Here is a 17,089-nt window from a genome sequence, read left to right as displayed (position 1 = left end):
CCACATCCAATTTCCTCTATTACTTTTTAAAGATTTTATTTATTTATTCATTTACTTACTTATTGGAGAGAGAGAGAGTGCACGCATAAGCAGAGTAGGGGCAGAGGAGGAGGGAAAGGGACAAGCAGACTCTGCTCTGAGCACTGAGCCCACAGGCCCTGAGAATGTGAACTGAGCACCTGAGCAGAAACCAAGAGTTGGGAGTTTAACTGACTGAGACACCCAGGTACCCTACTTCTATTATTAATACCTTACAATAATAAGGATATAATTACAATAATATGGATATTCATCAGAATTAGTTAACAAACTAATACATTTACATTATTATTAACGGAAGTCCGTACTCTATCCACATTTCCTTCATTTCTACCTAGTGTGTTTTTTTCCATTTCAAAATCCTTAACAAACTAAATTGAAACTATATTTAAAAAGCAATTAGTATAGTAATTAGGAGTGATCAACCACACTTGAAAGAGAAGGACAGAAAAGGGACTTGGCACACAATTCATTTATAATATTTAAATTGCGATATTACTATAAAAGCAGGCAAGCAGATCAGTAGAACAGAATCAAGTATCCACATGGACAAGGGCTATGTTGATTTTAGCACACAATAAAGAAAGGGCTATTCAATAATTAGCATTTAAAGAATTGGGCTATTTTGGAAAATAAAGTAAATTTAGAGATGTGTCTTTCAATACTCAGAAAATTTCAGATGGTTTAATAATTCCGTTTTTAACCTATAAAACTTCAGAGGAATATATACAGAATATCTCCATGATTTTAGAGGAAAGAAAGCTTTATCAAACAAAATGCAAAAAACAAAAGTCACAAAGAAAATGATCAATTGAAAAGGAAAACCCCTCCTCATCAACTAAAGGAAAATTTTTTCCTACTCATTTCACTTACGGAAAACATCTGTGACCAGATGTGTGATTTTATTCTCTATACTGACCAATTCTCTAACACCAGCTGGGTGTGTTAGGGTCCGTGATCAAAGGAACGAGACTGATACAAAGCGAAGGTCAAGCAAAGCTTTCTTTCACGCCAAGCATCAAGAATCAAACTGACTGGTAGGGGCCATCTCTTAGGAAAATGACAACGATGACCCTGACAAGGTCACTCCCAAAAAGGCCACTCTGGATGAGGCTGCTCTGCAGATGTGGCCGCTCCCGGGTTGGAGCCACTCCCAAGAAGAGGCCACTCTGAACGAGGCCACTCCCGACAACAAAGAGGTGACGACAACAGCAACAATGACAAGGACGACAACAACCCCGATGACACAGACTCTGCTCCCCATGACGCCACTCTGACGAGGCTGCTCCCCAGAGGAGGCCACTGCTCCGGCTGAGGCCACTCCCCAGAGGAGGCTGCTCCGGACAAGGCCTCTCGACGTCGATGAGGCAGCACACCCACGAGGCCTCTTCCCGGGATGAATCTGCTCTGGCGAGGCCCCTCACAGCGGGGCCAAGGCTCTGGGTGGCAAGGCCCCTCAAGGCTGGGCTGCGGCTCAGGGCGACAAGGCCGCTGGCGGCTCAGGGTGGCGAGGCCGCTGGCAGCTCTCACGGCTCTGACAGCTCTGATGGCTGTGACAGCTCAGAGGGCTCTCCTACTTCTGCTCAGCCTCGCCAACTAACCTTTATAGCGGTGGTTGATCCCCGCCCACACAGAGGTGGCCAACGGGATTTAAACTCACCTCAGTAAATATATGCGCGCCCCACTGATTGGATGTCTTCACCTGGCCTGACCCACCCTTGTATCTAGGCTTGCAAGTAAGTTCCTCTGGGAGGGGCAGAGTCAATCTAAGTTCACTGCATAGGGTCAATCTACCTTTACTGCAACAAAATGGCTCCCTCTGGCCAACCAGGCCCTTACAGGTGTCCTCCAATTCAACTCAGATCTGACACCATCTACCTGGAGTTAGGGTCAGATTCCACAAGGTAAAGGCTCAGTCCCCCCGGACTACCCTCCTTCGGACAAATTTGCAAGTCCCAAGCTATTAACTGTGCCTCTGACTGAGTGGCTATAAATCATGGTTCCCATAACCCCCTTCTCATGTTCCATAACTTCTAGAATGGCTCACAGAATTCAGGGAAACATTTATGCTTACCCGATTATTACATAACTCTTCGACCTCAGCCGCAGCAACATCTTCCTAAGAACAACGCCAAAGGCAAGGGAAGCAAGGGCAAAAATGAACTATTGGGATTTCATCAAGATCAAAAGCTTTTGCACAGCAAAGGAAACAGTTAACAAAATCAAAAGACAACTGACAGACTGGGAGGAGATATTTGCAAACGACATATCAGATAAAGGACTAGTGTCCAGAATCTATAAAGAACTTAGCAAACTCAACACCCAAAGAACAAATAATCCAATCAAGAAATGGGCAGAGGACATGAACAGACATTTCTGCAAAGAAGACATCCAGATGGCCAACAGACACATGAAAAAGTGCTCCATATCACTGGGCATCAGGGAAATACAAATCAAAACCACAATGAGATATCACCTCACACCAGTCAGAATGGCTAAAATAAACAAGTCAGGAAATGACAGATGCTGGCGAGGATGCGGAGAAAGGGGAACCCTCCTACACTGTTGGTGGGAATGCAAGCTGGTGCAGCCACTCTGGAAAACAGCATGGAGGTTCCTCAAAGTGTTGAAAATAGAACTGCCCTATGACCCAGCAATTGCACTACTGGGTATTTACCCTAAAGATACAAATGTAGTGATCCAAAGGGGCACGTGCACCCGAATGTTTATAGCAGCAATGTCTACAATAGCCAAACTATGGAAAGAACCTAGATGTCCATCAACAGATGAATGGATCAAGAAGATGAGGTATATATACACAATTGAATACTATGCAGCCATCAAAAGAAATGAAATCTTGCCATTTGCGACAACATGGATGGAACTAGAGCTATCATGCTTAGTGAAATAAGTCAAGCAGAGAAAGACAACTATCATATGATCTCCCTGATATGAGGAAGTGGTGATGCAACATGGGGGCTTAAGTGGGTAGGAGAAGAATAAATGAAACAAGATGGGAATGGGAGGGAGACAAACCATAAGTGACTCTTAATCTCACAAAACAAACTGAGGGTTGCTGGGGGGAGGGGGTTTGGGAGAAGGGGGTGGGTTTATGGACATTGGGGAGGGTATGTGCTTTGGTGAGTGCTGTGAAGTGTGTAAACCTGGTGATTCACAGACCTGTACCCCTGGGGATAAAAATATATGTTTATAAAAAATAAAAAATTAAAAAAAAAATTCAATGGTATCAATGTGATGCAAATTCTAACAATAATTTACCACATTTCACCTCTAAGAACGAATTGTAGTGGCACTGCGGGGTATCTGTTAGACGGGATTATACATTAATACCATGTAGGAAGCAGGGTTCAGTCTTCCTGTTGACATGGGGTATGAAGTAATCCATAGAATAGGAATAAAAGAAATAGAACAGTTTAAGAGGTATATCAACAATGTAATTGAAAATCCTCGATGTATGTTGGTAATAGAGAAGACAGAATAGTTAATTGTTATATAATAAAAGAAATGCTGTTCGCTGATACATAATTTAGTTATTCGGTGGTTAACTTGCAGTAATGTAAGAGCAAAGTGTAGTCTTCCAAAAGAGAAGTAACCAAGTTCTTGATATTCTACATTGAATATATAATAAATGGGCTTAAATATACTTTAGAGAAGTATGGGAAAGATTCATTTACTTGAAACTGAAAAAAGAATGTACACACACTAAAAAAAAAAAAGGTCCAGGAAGTTATAAAATGAGGGTTGACAAAACCAAAAAAGCAATAAAAGATAAAAGAGCAGAATAATTCTAGAAATGAAGAATAAGATACAATCTTAATAATTTCTTCCTTAACTATTTGAGGCTGTAAATTTAATGTAAGCCCTGATTTAGAAAACCCCCAGAAAATAATATGTAGTGTTTTCAGTATTTTATCAATGTTTTATAATTGGTAAAATGAATACATTCATAACCTTTGTAGAAAATTCTAAGGATGGATCATGTCCGTTTGCTTTCAAGATTAACTATAGGTTTTACTTTCTAGATTAACTGTAGATCAGAAAATTATGTCTCTAAGAGTCCTGCTTTTTAGAATTAATTAAAACGTTCATTATGGTCTAAGACACGGGCACTTCTGGCAAATGCTCCATAGGTATTTAAGACAAATGTGTAGTCTGTCTTAACTTATAATTTTTTTTAAGATTTTATTTATTTATTTGACAGAGAGAGCAACTGCACAAGCAGGGGGAGCAGCAAACAGAGGCAGAGGGAGAAGCAGACTCCCCATGGGGCAAGGAACCCAACACAGGACTCAATCCCAGGACCTGGAGCTCATGACCTGCACTGAAGGTAGATGCTTAACCACTGCACCACCCAAGTACCCAATTATTTAGAGTTTTTCTGCATGAGACCTATGTCTATTCTCCTATGTATTTAGGGTTCATTTATATTGATATGGATCACATATTTATTTTTATACTTTGGGTTATATCAATACATTTCATTTATTTTATTGCTCAAATTGCTATGGCTTTGGCCACTGGGAGTTTTTCAGTTGCCTGCCACGTCACTTTGATATACTCTTATCGTGTTTTGTCTCAGAGTACTTCCTTACTGTCTGGTACCATAAAATGCTCCAAGATTATCTTGTATATTCCCTTCCTTATTCCTAAAATCGGCCGTTTCTTCAGAAAGCCCAGATTCCTCTTATTGGAGAGCAGTGTTTGAAATCAAGATTTGAGTATGAAGTTTGCTCATGGTCCTTGGGATGGGAATGCATCTAGACCCTCTGAGTTGTGACAGCAAATATATGTGTTTTTGCCTGGTTTTGGTGTGAGGGTAATGCTGGCCTCCTAGAATAAGTTAGGAAGTTTTTCTGCTTCTTGTAACTTCCTAGAGGCGGCTGTGGAAGATGGGTGGGAGTTTGTAAGCATTTTGTAGAATTTACCAGTGTAGCCAGTGCTGCCTGCCGCTTCATGCTTTTGGAAAGTATTAGTTATTGATTCAATGTCTTTCATTGAAATAGTTATTCAGATCATCTGTTTCTCCATATCTGAGTTTTATTAGTTTGTTCTTTTAAGGAATTGGTCCATTTCATCTAGTTTATCAAATTCATGGTCCAGCTTGTTCATAGTACCCCTTTAAGGTCCCTGAGGTCAGTGTTCATGACCCCTCTTTCATTTCTGATATTGGTAACTTGTGTCCTCTCTCCCTCTTTCTGTCTAGTCTGGCTAGAAGTTCATCAATTTTATTGATTCAGCCTTTGATTTCATTAATCTTTCTTGATTGTTTTCCTGCTTTCAATGTCCTTGATTTGTACTCTAATTTTTTCATTTCTTCTTCTTGTTTTTAGCCTACAAATATTTACACTTTTAACTTGTATCCACATTTTATTTTATTTAAAGATATATTTATTTATTTATTTTAGAAAGAGAGAGAGAGCACCAATGGGAGGGGGCAGAGGGAGAAGGAGAGAATCTCAAGCAGACTCCATGTTGAGTGTGGGGCCTGACACAGGACTTGATCTTACGACCCTGAGATCATGACCTGACCTGAAACCAAGAGTTGGTTGCTTTACCAACTGTACCACCCAGGCGCCCCTGGATTCATAATTTAAATTTTTGGATCTCTCTCTTAGTTTGGTCTGTTGTCGATGACTGTTCAGGTTCAGTTGAATTGTCTTACTGAGAATGTTTCCATATTACTTCCTCTTTTAAATTCTTAGAGTGTAGTTCGTGAAGATAGATGCTACATGATTTCATGGCTCATCTTTATTGTTTATAGAAAATGCCATAGCGGGGTGGCTGGGTGGTGCAGTCAGTTAAGTACCTGACTCTTGGTTTCCACTTAGGTCATGATCTTAGGGTCACGAGATCAAGCCCCACGTAGGTTCCATGCTCAGTGGGAAGTCTGCTTGAGTCACCTCTCCCTCTGCCTCTCCCCCTGTTCTCTCTCTAAGATAAATAAATAAACCTTAAAAAAAAAAAAAACTCGTTGCTACAAATGTCCTTCGTTATCTTGTTCAATGTTTTGAATCTTGATTCAGACTTGCCTGCAGCTATATTTGAACTCTTCTTCTTCTTCTTCTTCTTATTATTATTATTTTCCATGTTTGATGTACCTTTGAAACCATTTAATGTCAGTCTTTCTGTGTCACTTTCTTGAAAAACTAAAGAGGATTTGTGGAAAGTTACTAGTTTAACATTTAATCTCTGCTCTTAATCTCAAAACACCCACTCTACCGGCCAGAGCTAACTGTTAGGAACAAGCAGACGGTTGACTTGAGTGAGACTTTAGGCTCTCTTAGATACCCATACTTGAGGGCTTGTTCCTGGAAGTCAGCAAAATGAGAAAAACAGTCCAGTGACATTTAAAGCTGATCCTGAAAAGATGTCAACTCTACTCTGTAATACCCAGGTATAATACCCAGGAGCCCACATCTGTGTGTTGGGAGTGTGTCCACACAGCAGCTGGAATGATATTTATAGATGCATTATTATCACGTGTGTATACCTGTGTATTAGCAACTTGATGGGTTTCTGTTATTACTGAAATATAAACTCTTTAACATGTCTTTTGAGTCCTGTGTGATGTGATTCCTACCTACTCCCCCAAAGTCACCTGTCCCCCCACTGTACCCACAATGCCGGTGTCCAAGTTCTTTGAACTTTTTCCCACCTTCTCTTCTTTAAACCTATTTTTCTCTCTGTTGAATAATGCCACCTCATCCTTTAAAGCAACAATTTAATTCCCTTAAGGGGGAATTAACATCTCACTTAGCCCACACCTACCCCTTCTTACATCTTATACTTTGTAGTCATAGCTTTTATATTCAGCAGTTGTATGATGTATGAAGAACTCACAGAGCCAGAACAGGATGGTGTTTAGGAATGTGGGCTCTGGACCCAGGTGGCCTGCAGTCAAACGCAACTTTGCCACCTAGTTGTGGGATCATAGACAGTGTACTTAACCTTCCACAGTTAATGCTACAGTTCTTTCATCTGTAAAAATATCAGTAAAAGGAACTAAATCATATATTTTTGGTGAGGATTAAATAATTCAATATATCAAGTGCTTAGAACAGTTCCCGGCATGTCGTACATTCATATGTCAGCTATTAGTACTGTTGTCGTTATGGCAGATTGTACCTGTGGATTTGTACGTGAATTTGTGCTTACTATTTCCTCTTATACTGGTCTAGTAGTTCTCAGAGAGCAGAGAATATGATAATTACTCTGCACTATGTCTTTAGCAGTATCTAATAAATAACATTTGCTAAATTACTTAATTAACACTAAAGCCATGAAATGACTTTGGCTTTCTAACATCAGTTAGTATCTGGGAAGATAACATTTATGAGACTATGCAAGGCGAAAAGTTGTGGATAGTAGCAAGAATAAAATTACTGGGGCTTTTTCTACTTAACACCAAATAATATGCTCAACCTCATAAGAAGTTATTAATTTATAGCACTTGCTTTCAGCTGTTAAACCAGAAGGAGTAATACGGTCAGTACTTATCAGGAGTATGGTGGGGATACAGTTCTGTCAGTTACACCTGAGCACAGTCCTGCGGCTGCTTCTGAAAGTAAAGGAATTGGGATTAAATACAATTTGACTTCAAAATATGAAATAGAGTTGGAAAATATGAAATAGAGTTGGAAAATTCCCACTTATGAAGACTGATTACTTCCTACAACCAGAACATATATGATATTTAGATAGCACCATTTAAAAAAAAAAAAAAAGACACAGAAGAAACCCACAAATCAATAGGAAGCTGCTTTACATCCTCATATCACCAACTAATCTCAGAATACCAAACTGTTGAATTGTGTAGGGAGTACGAAAGCCATAATTTTCTGTCCCTGCATTAAACTGGGCCCAGACGCACTTTCCAGTCCCCATTATATTTTATTTTTTGTTGTTTAATTTTTGTTTCATAATCATAAACCTAACCCTGCAATCCAGCTAGACTTGCAGGGAAATGAGGAAAACATGGAACCCATGGAACTGCAGTGAGAGCACAAAGGTAATAGGATGTTTTGAGCAGATGGGTGAAGTGGTGCTCTCCTGAGTTACAGAAGGAATACTCTAGTGGTTAAGATAAAACGCAAGTCAAATTTATTAGGTTTGTCCACAATCAACAATGGTGATCCTCCTGCTCCTCTTGCCCTTCCTGGACCCAAAGGACTCCATGGTGTCCACAGTATTCCTGCTCCCTCCCATCTTGCCCAAGACCACCCACTTGCCATTGCACTCAGTCTTGGCCATGCAGACAGAAACCTGTGAACTCGTTATGTTGGGTCCAGTGTTTGCCATGGATGAGATGCTAGGACCCATACACTTCAGGATGAGATTCTCATCATTAAACTTCTCCCCACAGATGGAGTTACTTCTAGGGCCATTGTGGTGGGTAAAGTCACCACCCAGGCAATAAATTGCAAAATAATCCTGTGAAAGCAGGAAACTTTATAACTAAATCCTTTCTCCCCAGGGCTCAGAGCACAAATAAAATAAAATTTTATTTAGGGGCGCCTGAGTGGCTCAATGGGTTAAAGTCTCTGCCTTCCCCTCAGGTCATGGTCCCAAGGGTCCTGGGATTGAACCCCACATCAGGCTCTCTGCTCAGTGGGGAACCTGCTTCCAGCTCTCTCTCTCTCTCTGCCTACCTCTCTGCGTACTTGTGATCTCTGTCTGTCAAATAAATAAATAAAATCTTAAAAAAAAAGATTTTATTTATTTGAGAGAGAAAGAGTACAAGCAGGTTGGAGGGAAGAGGGAGAGGGAGCAGCAGATTGCTTGCTGACTGCTGACTTGATCCCAAGACCCTGAGATTATAAGATGAGCTGAAGTCAGATACTTCACCGACTGAGCCATCCAGGAACCCCAGAGCACATTTTCTGCTGTCTTTGCACAGTTGTCTGCAAACAGCTGGAGGGAGACACAGCCCAAAGGTGTGCCTCCACAGTGATGACAAAGAACATAGTGGGGTTGACCATGGCTGGACACTGCTGGTGGCTCCTGAGCAGTGGCATCTGCAAAGCTCCAATCTCTGTTTTAAATAACATTGAGACCAAGCCAGAATAACACAGCTGCTTTCTCCAGGAACAGCTCACTTATCAAGGTTTCCTTCAAGACTTTTGCCTTGCTCTGCCTACCGACCCAAAGCTACTATTTTTAAGCTCTGCTCAAACTCAACCAAATCTGTTTTACAAAGTTCACCTCATAATCCCTCATGCCAGGTCTGAAAACCTTATAAATATCCTTCCCTAACTATTCCCTTTTGAGACACCAATAGCTCTGCTGAGAGAGTATTTTCCATTTCTGGGGGGTGTGATAAACTCAGCTTTGCTTGATCAACAGCCGTGTATGGCAGTCTTTGGGGATTTGACAGTCAGTAGATATAGTATAAGTTTTTGGTGGACATACACATTTATTCTTATTGAATATATGCCTAGGAATGAATTTTGAGGTCAGAGAATAGGCAGATGTTACATTGTCAAGTAATGGCCTCCTCCCTAAATCCATGTCTTATAGTCCCCCATACATCACCTCTGTGAGCAACTTTGGCCAATGGGACATTGCAAATATGACATAAGCAGAAATTTGAAAAGGGAGTGCCTGCTTGGAACATTGACATCACGTGAAGAAGCCTGGATTAGTTTGTTGAAGACATGTGATCAACAGCCATCACTGAACAGATGAGTGAAGTCATTTTAGACTATCCAGTCCCAGGCAAGCCATAATACTGTAGTGCCATTCCCCAGTCTTGTCATCCCTGAACAAGACCAGTGGAAGAATCATCTGGCTGAACTCAGCTCAAGTTGTTGATCCAGAGAATCATTAACAAATTAAAAAATTACTGCTTTATGCCACTAAGCTTTGAGATGGTTAGTAAATGTGGCAATACATAATTGATATGGTGTCTATTAATCTGAAGCTAAAGCTGCCAAACAGCTTTCGGAAGCAACACTCCCACCAGCAGTGTAGGAGAGTTTGAGTTGCTCCACATCCCCACTAACACTTGGTGTTGTCTTCCTCAGGTTTTTAGCCATTATTCACCGTAAGAATGTATTGTTGCACTGTTTTGGACGAGTACTGAGTTGAGAATGTTTTCATATGTTTGTCAGCCATTTGGATCTCTTTTTGTGAAGTTCTTGTTCAAGTTGATTGTCCATTTTTAAAATTTTGATGTTTTTCCTTCTAAGATTGATACTGGAGTTCTTTGTAGGTTAAGGATAGGAGTCTTTCTGTCAAGTATATGGAGGGTAAATACTTTCTCCAATAATCAGTAGGCTGCTCTTTGATGTTCTCAACAGTGTCTTTTGATAATCAGAAGTTTTGATGAATTCTAACTTATTTTCTTTTCATACATTATTAGTATTTTTTGTGCCCCGTTGATGTCCTTGTTTACCAAGGCCATGAAGACACTTTCCTGTGTACTCTTTTCCAAGCTTGTGGTAGGTTGTCATGATGTTCACCAATTTCTTTCCTATACACACATCATGCCATTCCCCTAATAATAGAAAGAATATATTCTTCCTTTCCCCCTTGATTCTGGATTAGTGTCCTCATGACTCACCTGACCAATAGAATACTATGAAAGTAGACATTCTGGAACTTTGAGTATTGGTCATAAAAAGTTTTAAACCTTCCATCATGGTTTTTCAGAACACTCACACTAGAGGAAGCCAGCAAGCATGTTACGAAGTCTAACTACCCTGAGAGCACTTGGTGGAGAAGTAGGGCTCTCCGTAAGCACCCAGGTATTTCAACCATCACAGATAAAACACTAGGCATGTAAGTGAAAGAGCATATTGATAATTTATACCCAAAAGATGCTATATGAATAAGAAATGAGGCCCCAGACATATGGCCCCATCTGAGCTGTGACGGCCATTTTCCACCTTTTAAGCCATTCTTGCTGAGGACCCAGATATCACAGAGCAGAAATGAGTGTTCCTGGAAGTCATCTCTCTGAACTGAAACTGACAAGTGGCTGTGTCCTAGGGCTACTCTAGAGTGGTGTTGTATTTAGGGTGGGTTATTAGTGGTATCACCCCTTATTTGCTACCGTATTCTCATTGAACCTGAAGGAAAATTAAGGCAAGGCCTGTTGTGTCTCTCCCACCAGATTTACAAAGTCTGGTATTTCTATCCTTTTTCACAGAAGTGATATTACACTAATAAAAATAATGTAGTATGAGCTTTCAGAAAAGGAGACTTTCTTCAAAAATATATAGTTCCTCAGGGTCCCTGGGTTGTTCAGTTGGTTAAGCATCCAGCTCTTGATTTCTGCTCAGCTCATGATCTCAGGGTTGTGAGATGGAGCCCCACCTCAGGCTCCCTGCTCAGCGGGGAGTCTGCTGCTCTCCTCCTCACTCTCTTGCCCCTCCCCCTGCTGTGCTGTCTCTCTAAAATAAATAAATAAATCTTTTAAAAAATGTGCAGTTCCTCAAACAAAGGTAATATTTATTATTCCTCAAATAATTCAGGAAGTTTTTAGGGCTCAAATATTTCTAATGATTAATTTAGACTGTATTCTTTCCCTGAAACTACTATTATGATATGATCATGTTGGAATGTTTACTACCAGTCAATATTATGAGAGGCATTTATCATAGTTCAGCTTACAGAATTTTTACATTGAGAATTAAAACGAGACAATTAGGGCAACCTGCTCAGTTGGTTAAGCATCTGCCGTCAGCTCAGGTCACGAGTCCAGCATTGGGCTCCCTACTCTGTGGGAGGTCTGCTTCTCCCTCTCTCTCTGCCCTCCTCCCATTCTCTCAAACTCTCTCTCAAATAAATAAGATCTTAAAAAAAAATAGGAAAATTAAATTATCACCGTCCTTACTCTTAAATTAAATAATATTAGCAGCATTTATAGACTTAAGTATAGACTCAAAGCAAAAATAATTTGGCAATGCTGTTGAATCTTTCCAAAACCATTTTAGGGCAATTTAACCAAATTTTCAGAGTTTTGATGACTTAATGGAGGAAGAGTCAAAATCTGGGAGTTACCCCCTTCAGTGGAAACACACACTGTATATTTCCTCCATCTAAGGATGCGTTCTGACCCTGAGGCCAAACAGCTGCGCACTCTGGGGGTGGTGGGCCCACAGTCAGCCTTTTGCCCTAGGCTGGCCCACTGTCCCTGCCCACCACATAAGAGCTTCCCTCCCTGGCTGCTCTTCTCAACCACATATGCTTTCAAACGTCCGTATAATCATCTTGCTTTTTATAGTTACAGCAAACACTTGCATTAATGCAAACACAGTATTAATAACTTTAAACAACCCCATTAGATTTGTGGAGTAATTCATATTTTACAACAAAATAACCTAGGTTTCAACTCTTTGAAGAAAGGATACACATTTAAAATACGACGGAGCTAGGATTCAATTCTTCCAGTAACTAAATAGTCTCTGCTTTTCCCACTGCTCTTTAGTGAAGGGAAATAAAAGTTAAAGACTAGAAAGGAAAGAAAAGGGGTATTTTCTGAGATCCAGGGCTAAATCTGGATGCTAACAATTACTATGTACACCATGAGAAATTAATGACAAGTGTCAATTCAGAAGGAGGAACGTTTTCTTCATTTCTGGGGCATCTTCATGGAAACTGTATCTAGCCTCTGAGAAGGATATTACTGTATACAAGTGAGGAATCCCATTGAGGTGTTTATTCTATATTAACTAACTGGAAGTAAAATAAAAAGTTAAAAATAAATAAAAAATAAATAAACTGAGGTGTTTAAGGACTAGACAGTTTAATCATAACATGTTTGAATAATTTTCTAAACAAGGAATAATGAAATGGGGACTTTGAAGGGATTATATGGAAGAAAATCAATTTAATGAGGAGAGAAATACCTTTCTTAGGTCAATCTGAAGAGGTTTAAAATTCTGAACTGTTGCTACTGTACAAACAGCCTCTAGACCATGACAGAATTCATAGTAATTCCCCTTGAGTGTATGATTCATATGTAGGAAAGGAAAAGTTTTCATCTCCTAAAATTTGGGGATGAGTTTTGATACACACAGAAATTCCTCAGTGGCTTTTTTCCCTCTCTTATAGGGTTTACATTGAATTAAGAAAAAAATTATAAAACATTTAACAGTAAATGTAAACTCAGACTGTGCTGTGATAGATCCACTTGTAATCTTGAAGAACAGACAGAATTAATGCATCAATTAAAGTGAAGGACTGATTGCTGGATGTAATTAATCAGTTAAAATTAATAATATCCCAAGTTATTACTGATTGCATACTATCTGCAAGGCATTTTAATAACAACTTAATACCCAAAATGGTGCTAAAAGGATTAAATAAAAACAGCTTTATGATCAAGGAATTTATAGACTAATAGGAGACATATAAATATAATAATATTAACTAGAAAAACTGTCATTTCAGTGTATAAAATGCAACCTGTTTGAGGTGTTTCCTCTGTTTACTCTAGTAGAGAACATTTTTAAATCAAAGAGACTCAGATAATTTTACAAATATTATGTGATTTTAAGCTAACCACTAGAGTATAGGAAAGATTTGGACTGGGGATTTGCATGGGCACTGGGGGAACAGGTAATGTCATGGTATTAACAGTTAAAGAAAAATGAGTGAATTTCTGAGGGGTAGAATTCTTCTATAGGGATTACCGCCTATCCAGCATACTAGGATGACTGTACAAGTGATAAAACAGGGCTGGGGCTGATGATTAGGTGACCTGTACATGCATTATATACTCGGCAGCAAAAGCAATGTTACTCAGTGGACAATAGCAAAGGTTCAGACTTGTACATGCCACTTCTGAACCCCACTTATCTTCTGTGTGACCTGTGCTTATTTACATAGAATCTATAAACCATAGTTTTGTTATTTTACAAAATTGGATGAAAATACCTACATCCATTCTTTGAGAGACTTAAGACTGTATACTTACTTTTATAATGTAAATAAAATATACTTAACTTTGTAGAGGAAAATCTATCTTTTAGTAGAAAATTACACATTACCAGATTCTGATTGTGTAAATTATATATTATATATTATTATTAATTGTAAATTATAGATAAACTGAGAGCAATGCAAAATAACTCTTGTCAGTGACATGTGAATTCAGTTCTGTCAGGTAGAAAAGGGATTGGCTTCTCTCCCCACAGCAGAAGAAGCAATTTCTTGTCTCCTTTTGCACATTTCATTTCAACACTCCTTCATGTGTTATGAATTTGTGATATTTGACTTCTTTTTATTTTTTCATTTTTGTAATATTTTATTTATTTTTTAAATCTTTTTTCAAAGATTTTATTCATTTATTTGACAGAGAGAGAGACAGTGAGAGAGGGAACACAAGCAGGGGGAGTGAGAGAGGGCGAAGCAGGCTTCCTGCTGAGCAGGGAGCCCGATGCAGGACTCAGTCCCAGGACTCTGGGATCAGGACCTGAGCAGAAGGCAGAGGCTTAATGACTGAGCCACCCAGGAGCCCCAAGATTCTATTATTTTTTTAAGTAATCTCCACACTTGGTGTGGGACTCAAACTCACAACCCTGAGATCAAGAATTTCAGTCTCTACCCACTGAGCCAGGCAGGAGCCCTTAACTTTTTTTTTTTTTTTAAACTGGTTATTAAGTAAGTGTGCCTGATTCCTTCATTAATTGAGTTGAATAAAATCTTTAACACGTTTATTTTATATCTCTGTGAAAATCACCTTACTCTTCTTCTAAGACTTAATTCTTTTTATTAAATATTATTTTGCTGAGATAGATCTATATTATGTATGGCTATGGTTGGTTACTGTTGACTCTGGATACACTTCAGGGTATTTATCCCTATTTTTAAAGACCCAAGGGTTTGACACATGGGCTAACTTTATTATAAACACAAAGTAAATGGCGGTATTTGAAAAAAAAAAAAATTCACCTAGGACTGCCTTTGTTGCTCAGGTCACTGCTGCCTCCCCAAAACTTTCCTCAGCGCCCCTTTTACCTCTTTATTCCTTAAGGTGTATATGAGTGGGTTGAGCATGGGCGTTACCAGGTTGTAGAAGAGGGTGAGGAACTTGCCTTGGTCCTGGGAAGAGCTGTTTCCGGGCTGCATGTACATGTAGATGATGCTCCCGTAGAACAAGGAGACCACGGTGAGGTGCGAGCTGCAGGTGTTGAATGCCTTGCGGCGCCCGGCCGCGGACTTGATCTTCAGCACCGCGGCGGCGATGTAGCCGTAGGAGACGAGAATAAGAGTGAGGGGCAGGAGGACGATGAGAATGGCGAAGGTGAAGGCCAGCATCTCCACTGCGCGGGCGTCCACACAAGCCATCTTGATCAGCGCTGGCATTTCGCAGAGGAAGTGGTTGATCCGGCGCCGGCCACATCTGGAAAGAGTCATTGTGAGGGGGGACATGACGATGGCATTGACCAGTCCGCTCCCCCAGGCCACAGCCACCAGTCGTAAGCACAGCTGGGGGTGCATGATGACCAGATAGTGCAGGGGCCTGCAGACGGCCGCGTAGCGATCGTAGGCCATCACGGCCAGGAGGATGCACTCGACGCTCCCCACAGAAAGGAAGGAGAAAAGCTGGACCACACAGCCGGCATAGCTGATGGTCTTGTCAGGGCCCCAGAGGTTCACCAGCATCTGTGGGATGCAGCTAGTACTGAAGCACAGATCTAGAAAAGAGAGGTTGGCCAGAAAGAAGTACATTGGGGTGTGGAGTCGAGTGTCCAGGATGCACACGAGGATGATGGATGAATTTCCCAGCACGGCCACTGAGTATAGGATGAAATTCACTATGAAGAGCACCAGCTCCAGCTTGGGGCGGTCTGAGAAGCCCACCAGGATAAAACCGTACTCTGAGCTGTCGTTGGATTTTTCCATTGTCTTCCTTTCACATCGTCTGTGTGCCTGGTAAGAATATAATGAATATCTGATCTGTATTTTCTGAGAACCAGTGAATGCCGGGAAGTTTAAGGAACGGATAAGCCATCAAGTCTGGCAACCCATCCTACATGAGGCGAGCGTCTGCCTAGCCATTTAAGTCCTTCATCCTTTGTTCAAACATGTAACACAAACTACTTCAGTGTTGCAAAATTCCAATTTACAATCATCATCCTTTTGCTAAGTAGGAATTTTCTTCCTCATTCATAAGACAAAGTATTTCAACTTTATTGAATATACATCGTATCTAATCTCTCTTCCTGTGACAGCCATTTAAATATTTTAAGCTAAAAAAAAAAAAAAACCCTAAATTTTCTTTAGGCCAAGATGTTTAATTTCCTGCAATGATTCTTCCTATAACAAGGTTCTCAAGTCTGTTTTCACCTTATAACCATCTTCCACATACCCTTAATGTCGACAATGACCTTCGGGAACTGTGACAACCAGGGCTGAGTTCAGTATGTGCTTTGAATAACACAAAGTACAGGGAACCTACTGCCTATCACGACCTGGATATTATATTCTTTTTTTTTTCCCCCCCAAAGATTTATTTATTTGAGAGAAAGCACATGCAGGGGGAAAGGCAGAGCGAGAAGCACATTCCCCACTGAGTGCAGAGCCCAGTGAAGGGCTTGAAATCCAGGACCCTGAGATCACGACCTGAGCTGAAGTCAGACACTCAACCAACTAAGCGACCCAGGCACCCCTGAATATTATATTCTTATCAAGGTGCTATCAGTCTCAGTTACTTCATAGTGTCGATGTTACCTTTGTACTTAGGTTATAACTGGATCTACTAAATATTTACTTATCCTATGAAGTACTGTCAAATCTGATCTCTTTTCTGAAACAAAAAAAGTCTTCTGTAGCATAGAATACCAGGACATTCCGGGAAGATATTTTGTCAAGTAATAAAATGGCGACTTTGGATATATTTGTCTTCTGGTAGTTTTGTAGAAACATTGAAACAAGCAATTAGCTTGCAGGAGAAAGGTGCATAGCAATAGGGATGAGTCTCGGAGAGGGAAGAAAGGACACTGTGGTGCCTAGAGTAATTTTTTAAAAAGTGCACTGAAAAAGATTGACTTTGATATGGCTAAGAATAAAGAGAGCTGGA

General features: G+C 40.2%; 1 protein-coding gene across 1 annotated transcript; it reads right to left on the bottom strand.

Moving 5' to 3' along the window:
- Positions 1-14,982: 14,982 nt before the first annotated feature.
- On the bottom strand, positions 14,983-15,912 carry LOC116587606 (putative olfactory receptor 2W6). The gene has a single exon (XM_032338230.1). The coding sequence runs from the start codon at positions 15,910-15,912 to the stop codon at positions 14,983-14,985; it is 930 nt and encodes a 309-aa protein (XP_032194121.1).
- Between the last annotated feature and the right edge of the window lie 1,177 nt (positions 15,913-17,089).

This window comes from Mustela erminea, chromosome 4, assembly GCF_009829155.1.
Source record: "Mustela erminea isolate mMusErm1 chromosome 4, mMusErm1.Pri, whole genome shotgun sequence".
In the NCBI taxonomy this organism is placed as follows: Eukaryota; Metazoa; Chordata; class Mammalia; order Carnivora; family Mustelidae; genus Mustela; species Mustela erminea.
Note: the sequence above shows the minus strand (reverse complement) of the source record. Positions and strands in the feature narration are given on the sequence as shown.